Here is an 11,206-nt window from a genome sequence, read left to right as displayed (position 1 = left end):
GAGAGGGAGAGGGAGAGGGAGAGGGAGAGGGAGAGGGAGAGGGAGAGGGAGAGGGAGAGAGAGAGAGAGAGAGAGAGAGAGAGAGAGAGAGTTTTTCCTGGAGAGATAGCTCAGTGATTAAGAGTATGTACTACTCTTGCAGGAGTCTGAAGCTTAGTCCCCTGCACCCGTGTCAGGGTGACTCATAATCACCTATAAATCCAGTGTCAGGGAACTGAATTTCCCTGGCCTCCTCAGACAGTGACTGGTATGCACGTCTCTCTCTTGCACACATACATACACACATACTTTAAAATAATCAAATTTATTTATTTCCAGCATCTATTCCCAAAAACGAATATTTTCTATCACTTAGCATCTTTCAAAAACATCCTATAGATTCAAGACCAAGAAATTCTTACTCGTGTTTTGCTGCATGGATAGGTTTCCCCTTCCCTGCCCCCAGCTTCTCTTTCCTGCATAACCTCAGCCGTTTTGGACACTCAGCCTCCTAGCCTCTTGGTTGGTCACCTGGCACGCTTCTGCCTTTTACCCACCGTCTTTCTTCTCTTCCTCTCTCTCTCCCCTCCCCCTCTCTCATGGTCCAGTTCATACACAGTAAAGCTTCTCAGTTCATGTCTAGGAACAGTCATGGCCTCATTTTTTTCATTCAGTTTTTAAATATCAACGAGGGAGGGTGAGGCTGAGCTTCCTTGCCGTTCTAGACCCTTCAAGGAGTAGGGATGTTCTGTGGATCTCTCAGCTCCCTGCTATTGTTCTGTCCTCTGAATCCCTAGGACAAGCCCAGAGCTTCATGTGGTCACACCAACATCACTCTCTGCATGCTTCAGTGTTAAGAGAGGTAGTAAAATTGCTTCACACGAATCTGATTTCTGGTTCAGAAAAAAAAAAAGCAACGGTTGCCAGAGGGGGAGATCTGAGATTCTTTTAGTACCTGTCAGCTAAGCAGATGCTGAAATGGCACATCCTGGGCTCAGGACACAGGGTTACTCATCCGTATAAGAGTGCTGTTTCACAACGGCCTTCCTGTGTACCACCAGCTACAACCAGCACTGAGTCCTCCGAGAACATCAAGACACACCCTATGTCAAAGAAACGCATTCTGGAGAGCTTATATTCCTAACTTTGAACTGATGTCTGTTTATTTTTCATAAAAATGGAATTCCACTGTCACCAAGGCCATCTGGGGACTTCTGTGCACCATGTCTATGACTCTTCAGTTTTCACCTCCTGAATGTTTCTGTGGTCCAACTAAACCCTCAATGGAGCCGAGAAGACAGATGGAGGGAAAAGCAGATGAGGGTAGCCATCTCACATCCAATAGATTCCGTACTCCCTGTGTCTAGAGATTCTTGAGAAGCTGGAATTCACTACTTCTAGAAAACATATCTTGAATGCTGGCTGTGTCCCTGGTACCATAGGCCGCTTACACATTTACATGTTTCCCATTTCCATTGTGATGTCTACCACTGCTTAGCACAGACCAGCCTCCAAGCCTGAATGAAGCCTGTCTGTATATAGTCCCCAGAGCCTTCACCAGCGCAGCCTGACCGCCTGCAGGCTCCACAGAAACTGAGGAAAGGAGGAAGCAGTTGTAGAAAAAAATGCTCCTGGAGGATGGCTTGCACAATATCTGTGGCTGCCCAGCTGCCTGAATGACTTACCCCGCTTCCCCATGAGCTTTTGAAAGCTTTGAATGCTATGAGGATGATTTATTTTTATTTCTCATTAGCTCAGCTTTGGGGGTGGGGGTAGAGGGGGAAGCAACAGGAAATTTCTCTTGACTGAAAGTTTACAAATGTTTACAATGTAATAATATTCAGGGAAGTTAAGGCAAGTCATAGTTGGTGGCTGAAAAGAGTTATTTCTAGCCAGGAGTAATTGTCCACGCCTTTAATCCCAACACTCAGTTTAAAAGGGGAAACGAGAAGAGGCCAGTTACTATTCTTCCAGAGTGAACTGCTGCAGATGAAGGTTTGGCAATGCCTAACTGCTTTTCTAACCAACGAAAGCAGGGTAAAAATTACATTTAAAATATTAACCTTATCCAGGCAATAGTGGCAAACACCCTTAATCCCAGCACTTGGAAGGCAGAGGGAGGTTGGAGGCCATCCTGGTCTACAGAGTGAGTTCTAGGATAGCCAGGGTTACACACAGAAACTGTCTCAAAAACAACAAAGGAGTCATTTCTAAAGTGTTACTAGCTTTTAGAAGAAACCTAGAGGCAAATAGCACAGCTAATACTATAGGAGACAACCTGTACCCTAGTGAGAACTACCATTGCGTAAAGTGACAAGACTTGAATCATCTAAGATCTCTCTCTCTCTCTCTCTCTCTCTCTCTCTCACACACACACACACACACACACACACACACCACAGTTTCCTAGCACCTGAGTTCCTTTCTAAGCATAAAAATCTACCAATATGATGAAAATCATTTTTCTCCAGAACCACGGACACATAGATTTGAATTCCAGCCTTACGGAGTACTCAGCCAGTGTCTTAGGTAAACTGCTTAACCTGTCTACTTCAGCTTCCTCTCTTTAAAAATTATTCTAAAATTCCTATCCTTAGGGCCACTGTAAAAATTCAATGAGATGATACACACAGATTTCTTGGTGCCAAATAGGTGTACAAAGTTAACATTTGTGTTGGCCAAATAGCTAAGCAGGAAAGGTGCTTGCCAGCAGGCCAGGCAGCCTGAGATCTATCCAGGAAAAAGAACCCAAAGCTACAAGGTGTCCTCTGACTTCCACATGTGTTCTGGCACAAAACAAACAAACAAAATAAATCAATAAATGTTTTTAAAACATAGTAACATTCTTATTGTCCTACTCCTTTACCAAAGCGTGCAGGAGTTGCCCTTGGATGTTTTATTGTTTTAAAAGAATGATGTTTACAGTGTAGCAAGTCCAAGTAGGTCACAATTGCTAGCCTTGCATAACCACAGTGTTATTTACAACCATGTTTTCAGTGAATTCCCCTGTGTTTAAGTCACAGTTTTATACAGTCACTGCTATCTATTGCACATTTCCTTGTGTGTGTATGTGTGTGTGTGTGTGTGTGTGTGTGTGTGTGTACATTCATGCTTTTATGTATGTGTGTTCATATGCAGAGGCTAGAGGTCAATATTGGATGCCTTTCTCAGTTGGGCTCCACCTTAGTTTTTGAGATGGGAGTATCTCGGTGAGCCTGAGGCTCACCAATTCAGCTAGACTGACTGGCCAGCAAGCTCCGGGATCCTCCTCCTTCCATCTCTTCAATGTTGGTGTTACAAATGCCTGCTGCGAGGCCTGGCTTTTTAGAATGGCTGCTGGGGATCCAAACTCAGTTTCTTCTGCTTTTGAGTCAAGCACTTCATGAACTGAGCCATCTCCTCGGTTAATAGTAGTTCTAAGAATGAGATCTTTTGGAAACACTCACCAAAAGATTCTGAAGTGCGGACTGATAAGTTGGCAACAGCAAGCATCAAACAAGTTTATTTTGTATGGAGAATTCATTCTATATCTTCTTATGTGTATCTAAAAATGCAAAGCTGGGGCTGGGAAAGTGGCTCAGCCATCAAAATCCTTCTGCTCAGTCTTAAGGACCTAAGTTTGGGACCACATAAGAAGCCAAGTACAATGTGAACCTAGTGCTACAGAAGCAGAGACAGGTGGGTCCCTGGCACTCACCTGCCAGCAAGCCCAGGAAATTCAGTGAGGTACAACTTCAATTGTTTCAAAGGTTAGGTAGAAAACAACCCAGGAAGACACTGGACATCAACGTCTGGCTTCTACATTCACATACACTCACATTCATATACATTTTCACCCACATACACACGAGTACACACACGAGCATATACCACACACACAAAAATACAAATCGATACAAGGCAAAGCCAAATTGTGCAAAAATCAAGAAACGTAGTCAAGAGCAGGTAGAAGTCATTCATTTACTTAATAAGTAGCCTTCTCTTAGCAACTGCAGTGGTCGCAACACTGCTCAGAACTTTCAGGATTTAGACAGGCGGACAAGAGCCCAGCTATCATGAAGCCAGTGATTGAAACAGGATCTCATTAGAGAAGGAGTGATCAATGTGAAATAAAATAAAAAGAATCCGGTTTCCTTGTGCTTGGAATTTTAATCCCAGTGGCCCAACTGAAAATGAAGAAGATCCATAGAAACTTGGAGAGTGACTCTGCATTCCATGAGAAAATGCAGCAGTTGTATCAAGTAGACAAGCCCCAATGTCTTTAGGTCAATATTCCTTTTCACATGGAATCAATTTATTAAACAGCCCCAAGACCAGCTCTAGAGGCTCAATATTAGAGGACTCTTGAAACTTGAAACCTGCAAATGCACCATGAATTAGAGATTTAAAATATGACACAGGTTGAGGAGATTTAGCATCCGAAGCCCAGTGTTCCACAGTCCTTAGACCTTGGGCTCAGTTGTGCTCTCACTAGACTTGAACACTTCACTAGGGCTATTTCTTCTTCTAGAGGACAATGGCAGAGATCAGGGTTCGCTAGCTGCTCTGGTGACACAAAATATTGATGTTCGGGCATAAGACAATACATTTTGGTTCTCATCATGATGATGATGATGATGATTGGTGAGGTGGATCTGTTCTCTGATGATCTGTCTTCAGTTAGGGTCTTGGGCTTCGCAGTGGTGTGGTCCCATCCTCGTCTACAGCCCTGTCCTCCTCCACACTCAGTGAGATGAGAAGAGAAAACAGGTGTGGAGAAAGGTATGCTTTCTAGACCAGGCTTCAAGGGAGTCTTTGTGCCTTCTGTTCATTTTCCAATGGTTAGAACTCAGTTGCATGGCTGACCCAGGTGTAGAGAGCTTAGAACGTGGTCTGATTGTATGTCCTAGGAGAAGAAGAAATATCTTGAGAACATGGGGAGAGATTTCCATAGCCTTTACACCAGAAGGTGGTTTGGAGGATGAAGTAAGATAACAGCTGTAAGAACTCTTACGAATTTCTGGATCAATAAATACTCTGGGGTGACCAGATCAAGGGTTGTCACCTACACCCAGCTCATCCTATGCAGCAGAGTGGGCCTATTACTCACTCTGTCTTCATGCTGTCTTCAGGAATAACTGTAGAAGAGAAACTCCAAAGCTTCCCTGTGCCTTGGCCTTTCCTCGGGAATCCTAAACTCAGTTCACTTTGAATGTTTTCATGCAGGTGAGAGGTGTGATCAGGGAGAGGCCATCTCTCCTGTCATACTCCCAAATACCGCTGTTTCTTGAGGCTACCCTTGCCCAGCATGAAATCACTTGCCATCAGGTCATCCCTTAACTATATGACCTTCAGTTCTCAGAGAGGCGGAGCTGCGTCAGATAGACTCGGCTAGCTCCATTCTCCCAGGAGTTCCTCATAACACTGTAAATCAGATCGTTCCAACATCCACTTGAAATCCACCACTGTGTTTCCACTGACGTGAAATAAAATCCAAATGCTTTATGCAGGACTGGTATTCCTACCGGCCTCCCAGAATCAGCCTATCTTGGATTTCACCTCTCCTCTCCCCTCCCCTCCCCTCCCCTCCCCTCTCCTCCTCTCCTCTCCTCTTCTCTACTTGTTCATTCACTCATTCATTCATTCATTCATTCACAGCACAGCCTCTGTTCTAGGCACTGGGACCTCAGCAGTCACACAGTGTGTAGGACTTGTTGGAGGTTTATATTCTTCCATGATTGCTGTCTCAAATGCTGTCCCTGTGAATGTCCTCAGCTATGTGGCTTGGTGCTGGCATCCCTCTTCCTTCAACCCATCTCACAAAAGCCTGTTTTAGAACAGACCTTCCTCTCTTGGTTATGCTCTGCGTGGTCTCTGCCAGTCAGGGAAATCCCGATTCCTCCGTGTGCATTCACTGTCTTCCTTTATTTTAACACAGCCCAACCCCCATGAGGCCAGGCATCCTGATCTTTATACTCACTTTAGTATCCTCAACACCTACTAACTTGGCAGAAAGTTCATCATCAATTAACCCTTGAGCAAACCTTTTAATGAATGAACGAAGTAACAAAGTAACAGCAATGCGTGTGTTTTCCGAAGACTGTATCTTGTTTCCTCTTAGGAGCCTGTGTTCATTTCTGTCCTCTCTGATCATTGTATTTCAGGGGATGACACCACTCCATTGGGCAGCTTTCCACAACCGACCTCAACACACCCAAATGCTGTTGAAGAAGGGGGCAGACCCTACCCTTGTGGACAAGGACTTTAAAACAGCTCTCCACTGGGCAGTCCAGGTGAGAAAGCAGGCTGTGAGCTTGTCTCCACTTTAAATAATATAAAGCCATGATAACTAATTTCTGCACAGGTCAACTATGAAAGTGGGAACCATGCTCGTCCTGGTATTTATCTGAAATTAATATGATAAACCAATGAAGACTGTCTCTGCTCTTTTACCCTCCTCCTATATCCAGAAAGACAACATTAAGTCACACACACACACATACACACACACACACATACACACACACACACACACACACACACACACACACACAACCATACCACACATCCATAATATTCTCCTTTACATTCAATGCTTACTATTGACTTCCAGAAACCCTCAGAGAATTCCCAGGCAAATTCCTTCAGTCTTTGGACCAGAGCTCACCGACTTTCTTCCATCCCAACCCTCCACAGACAACCATTGCAAATGACCCTGACTTTTGTACAGAACAGTGGAATACAATGAGTCACACTCCTGCATCACTGTCACGGGAGTTGAGCCACCTCAATCCACATGGCCATAAGTAGCAGCCTAGGCCTGTGAATTCTACAAATCAAGGAAAGTCAAACAGACTGAGACAAGAGAGAGAGAGAGAGAGTAGAGACATCTAATAGCTCTGAAGTCTATCCTGTTGAGCGGAGTTAGATCTATTCACACCCTCAAGGAGAGTTGTTGGGTGCTTCCTTCAGCAACCTTGGCTTCTGATGCCTATGCATACACCCCTACTCTTCCCTGCCATTGGCCAGTCAGGGTAGTCTCTCAGACCTCTGCCAGCCTCGTGAGTCATCTCTGCTACCCAGATATAGTTTCATTTGGTGTTTTCATGTTGGCAGGGCAGCACCTGCAAGTTTCAGGACTCACACGTGTGCCTGAGGTAAGGGGAAAACAAGCAATTTGGAAACTGTTCCAGTTTTGTGCCTCTAAACTTGGCTTCAGTCACAGGGCATGGACCCAGCCCTGGGCAACATTACAAAGTGAGCAGGGCATGTTTTTGTCATGCCCACCTGCCCTGGTGTGCACCTACATACTTTCATTATCTAATCATGCCCTGCCCCCTCCCTGCCAGCTCTGTTTGGGGCACTTAGAAATTGCCTCTGACTAGTTAAGGGTCACCGCTGTAGCAATGAGCCCAAGGAATCTGGTTCAGTACCCAAGCAATTCCCTGTTCGTGTTGATTCTGAGCTTAGGTGAAGATGGTATCTGAGAATTAAGCGTTTTCTACATATTCATCCTCAATTCATTTGCACTCTGATTCCTGTCTCCAGGCTGTGTGTCCTTTGGAAAAATCTCCCCTTGAGTAATTCTGACAGGCATGCATTATGTGCCGCCCCCTTCCTCCTTCCCAGCCTGTAAAGGAACTTTAATCCAGCAACATGGCTGCTCTGGCAAGGAATCAGATCCAAAGATATGATCCAGCTGGAATGCAGACATATCACACACCTTTAATCCTTTCGACTGAAATACACACCTTTAATCCCAAACAATGATGTCTTAATTGAGGGCAGACAAAGTGACAAATCAGAGAAAGATTTGACAGAATGAGTCAGAGATAGGATATGCCCAACTTTCATGAGGACAGGAGAGAGAGGCTACTTGAAGAGCAGTGGGGGAGAATTCAGTCAGCTCAGTTGAGCTCTTTGTGGAGCATTTCAGTTCGTGGAGTTCACAAGCAGTCTTTCCAAGCAGAGTCATTCAGTCAAAAGCCCAGAGAAGCCAATTTGAATCAGTCATCTTGGAGAGGAGTTTGAGCCAGAACAGCTGAGTTGAATCAGCCAGCCAGAGTTCAGAAGGAGCTGGAAAGAGTGGTTTATTCAGCAGTAAGTCTCAGAAGCTGAAACACTCTAGGTCTAGGTGAGGAGATGGAGGCTGGAACTGAAGTCTTCAGGGTCCAGGCTTGCAGATTAGATTGTACGACTAGAAGTTTCCAGGCCTAGGCCTAGGGATAGTTAGATAGAAATGTTCATGGCTCAGCCATGTATCCATAAAGCTTGGATATGGCTCTCATCTCTCCAATTCATCTGAGGAAATAAAAGTGACATTTACACCAGACACAGGTGAGCACCTAAATTAGCCCTGAAGAGAGAGCCACCCATACCTGTGAAGCTCCTTTGTTATAATCTCTAACTCTTACAGAGACTGGGCAGTCATATTTGAGGATTCTACTCTCTATCTCTCAACCTGTGGCTTGTGAGAACGACCCTTTCACAGGGTTGCCTAAGACCAATGGAAAACACAGATGTTGACTTTAAGGTGTATAAGAGTAGCAAAACTTGTTCATATCAGCTAGGAAGCAGCAATGAAAATAATTTTGTGGTTGGGGTTCACGACAGCATGAGGAAGTGTATTAAAGGGCTGGCAGCCTCTGCCGTCAATGATGATGCTGTCAATGACAGCACTCCGTCTGCCATACTAGGCTCATCTAAAGAGCTTGTAAGTGATACAGATGCTTAGGCCTGACTCTTCGTTTTCCTTCAGCTGTTCTAAGGTGGAGCCCAGACATGAATATTTTTAAATCTCCTTCCTTCTCCCACAAAATTTAAATGTTCTGCTAGGGTTAAGAATTGCTGTCACAGAACTCAGGTTAATGGATACCAATATCTTATCTACTTTTATCCTCAGCGCATGCATTTTTGACCACACAGGAAATGCCTCGGGTACTTGCTCCATTGGTCAATAACTTTTTTTTTTTTTTTTTTACTGGAGCATCTGTAAAGATCTGTCACTGGAAGTAAAATGAATAACCAAAAGGTTCCTTTTATTCTATGTGCATGCGGTATGTGCTTGCACACATTTTTCTGAGGAAAGAGTCTGCAGCTTTCTCCAATTACTCAATGACAGTTGGTAACTATGTCAACATGTAAAGAATCCTGGCTCTGGAGGACTGGTGTTCCTTCTCCCTTCCACATGGTTAGTATCGATAGGAAATTCCCAGGGTGTGTATTCTGCCCTTTATACTGCAAAGATGAGGAGTGACGGTGGAAATCCTTGCTACACTGGTACTCTGTAGCCGGGTTCCTTGTTGCACAGGCCCAGCACTGCACTCTTTTGAAAGAGTTTCCACATGAATGAGTCTGTTTCCCATTGGTCTTTATTCCTTTGCTCAGCATCCTGCTTTTCTCTTGGGCTGTACAGTGAGATTGTATTTGAAACTACAATGCTTGGAAATGATTAAGCCTTGGTATTTGACCCAAATAACCAAAGTAGTAAAGAGTTGAAGCATCAGGGCCACAAACTAACTTCATCTGCTACCACAGCCATTACCTCTTTCCTATTCTCTTGTCTAGAGGATACCACTGTGGTAGCTGGGCTAACAGAAGCATGCTACTTGCTGTCTTCATTAGGGTTTTATTGTTATGAAGAGACAGCACAATCACATAAAATGGCAGGCATAAAGGTGTGCCCCTGTGATCCTAGTGTTGGGAGGCAGAGACATGAGGATCCCTGGAGCTCACTGCTCCCTGTTCAATGAGAGGCCCTGCCCCAGAAAACAAGGTAGAGAGTGACAGGGAAAGGCAGTCAACATCAACTCCTCGCCTTCACATAGACAGGCATACACTTCTCTCTCTCTCTCTCTCTCTCTCTCTCTCTCTCTCTCTCTCTCTCTCTCTCTCTTGCCCTGCCTTCTCCTCCCCCCCTCTCTCAAACACACACACACACACACTCGCAGATGACATTATATTGGAAGTTGAATTTGAGAATAAGTTTTATAAAAGACAAACCATGTACAAAACAATAGTTTCTAACTTCAAATTCTATTTGTTCATTGTCAATATATAGAAAAATAATTTTGTCTTTTCTATAAAGTATGTCTTACATCCTGAAAGCCTGTTAGAATTGTTACTTAGTTTTTGGGCTTTGGGTTGCGTCTGTCTTTTCAAATGTGCTACCTAGACAATCACATACCATGCACATGTCAGTTACAGCTCTTCCTTCCCAGGTGTCCTGCTTTCTCTCCATTCTCCTGTCCTGCTACAGTAGTTAGGACCCTGGCCCCCAAAAGAGCTAACAGAGCAGTTCAGATTCTAATGGTTCAGAGGTATTGGGCTCTTTTCTCTCACTGGTTAGCCTGGAGCCAGTTCTCAAATGCTTACTCTGCAGACTCACTATCTCAGTTCCAGTCTAATTTGTCTGGCTACAGCTTTAGCACGTCATAAGCACACAGTCCTTTAAGGAGACGTGACTAAGGAGACGTTAGCACAGGCACTAAAACACTGGCCTCCATTTGTACACTCACTAGCACATGGTGAGTGGTGTTTATATCCCTTCATTCAAGGCAGGAAGAGCATCAGAATTTTCTGTAAAAGAAAGGCATTATACAACTTACTCTGCATCTAATTATTATCCTTGTTGCTATGACAAAGGCAAGTGAAGGATGAAAGGGTTACTTTGGGCTTTAAGTTTGAGGGATGAAGTGCATCATGGGAGGAAGCTGATCACACTGCATCCACAGTCAGGAAGCAGTTGAACTTCCAGGCTCAGTTCCCTTTCTCCTTGTTATAGAGTCTGGGACTCCAGCGCTGCTCACAGTCAGGGTAAGTCTGCCATCCGTTTACACATCTACGACAGCACCTTCACAGACACACCCAGAGATGTGATTGCATGACAATTTGATGATTCTAATACAGTCAGGTTGATAATGAAGATTAACCATTACAGGTCCCTAGACATGTGCTGATAACCAACTGGTCTTCCAGCCTCCTACGGGGCCTCCTTCAAAGGACAGCGTCTTAGTTGCTCTTCTATTACTGTGATGAAACACCATGGTCAAAGAAATTCTTATAAAAGAAATGATTTAATGGGGGGGCTTGCCATTTCACAGTGTTAGTCTATGATCACCATGGAGGAGAGCAGGGCAGCAGGCAGGCAGGCTTGGGGCTGGAGCAGTAGCTAAGAGCTCACATGCTGATTCACAGGGAGCAGGCAGAGAGAGAGAGAGAGAGAGACAGAGAGAGACAGAGAGAGACA

The 11,206-nt window shown here is 44.5% G+C and overlaps 1 protein-coding gene and 1 long non-coding RNA gene across 4 annotated transcripts in view; one reads left to right on the top strand and one right to left on the bottom strand.

Annotated features, from left to right (window-relative positions):
• Ankrd55 (ankyrin repeat domain 55) overlaps positions 1 to 11,206 on the top strand; it is an 87,199-nt gene that overhangs the window by 45,129 nt on the left and 30,864 nt on the right. For both annotated transcript variants that reach the window (XM_028784159.1, XM_028784162.1), the window contains one exon: positions 6,123 to 6,251. In XM_028784159.1, coding sequence (XP_028639992.1) covers positions 6,123 to 6,251 — 129 coding nt within the window. The remainder of the gene's footprint in view (positions 1 to 6,122; positions 6,252 to 11,206) is intronic.
• LOC114635685 overlaps positions 3,922 to 11,206 on the bottom strand; it is a 28,648-nt gene continuing 21,363 nt past the window's right edge. For both annotated transcript variants that reach the window (XR_003713512.1, XR_003713510.1), the window contains exon 4: positions 3,922 to 4,864. This is a non-coding gene — a long non-coding RNA (uncharacterized LOC114635685). The remainder of the gene's footprint in view (positions 4,865 to 11,206) is intronic.

Source organism: Grammomys surdaster, unplaced genomic scaffold, assembly GCF_004785775.1.
Source record: "Grammomys surdaster isolate TR1022 unplaced genomic scaffold, NIH_TR_1.0 99, whole genome shotgun sequence".
Lineage (NCBI taxonomy): Eukaryota > Metazoa > Chordata > Mammalia > Rodentia > Muridae > Grammomys > Grammomys surdaster.
Note: the sequence above shows the minus strand (reverse complement) of the source record. Positions and strands in the feature narration are given on the sequence as shown.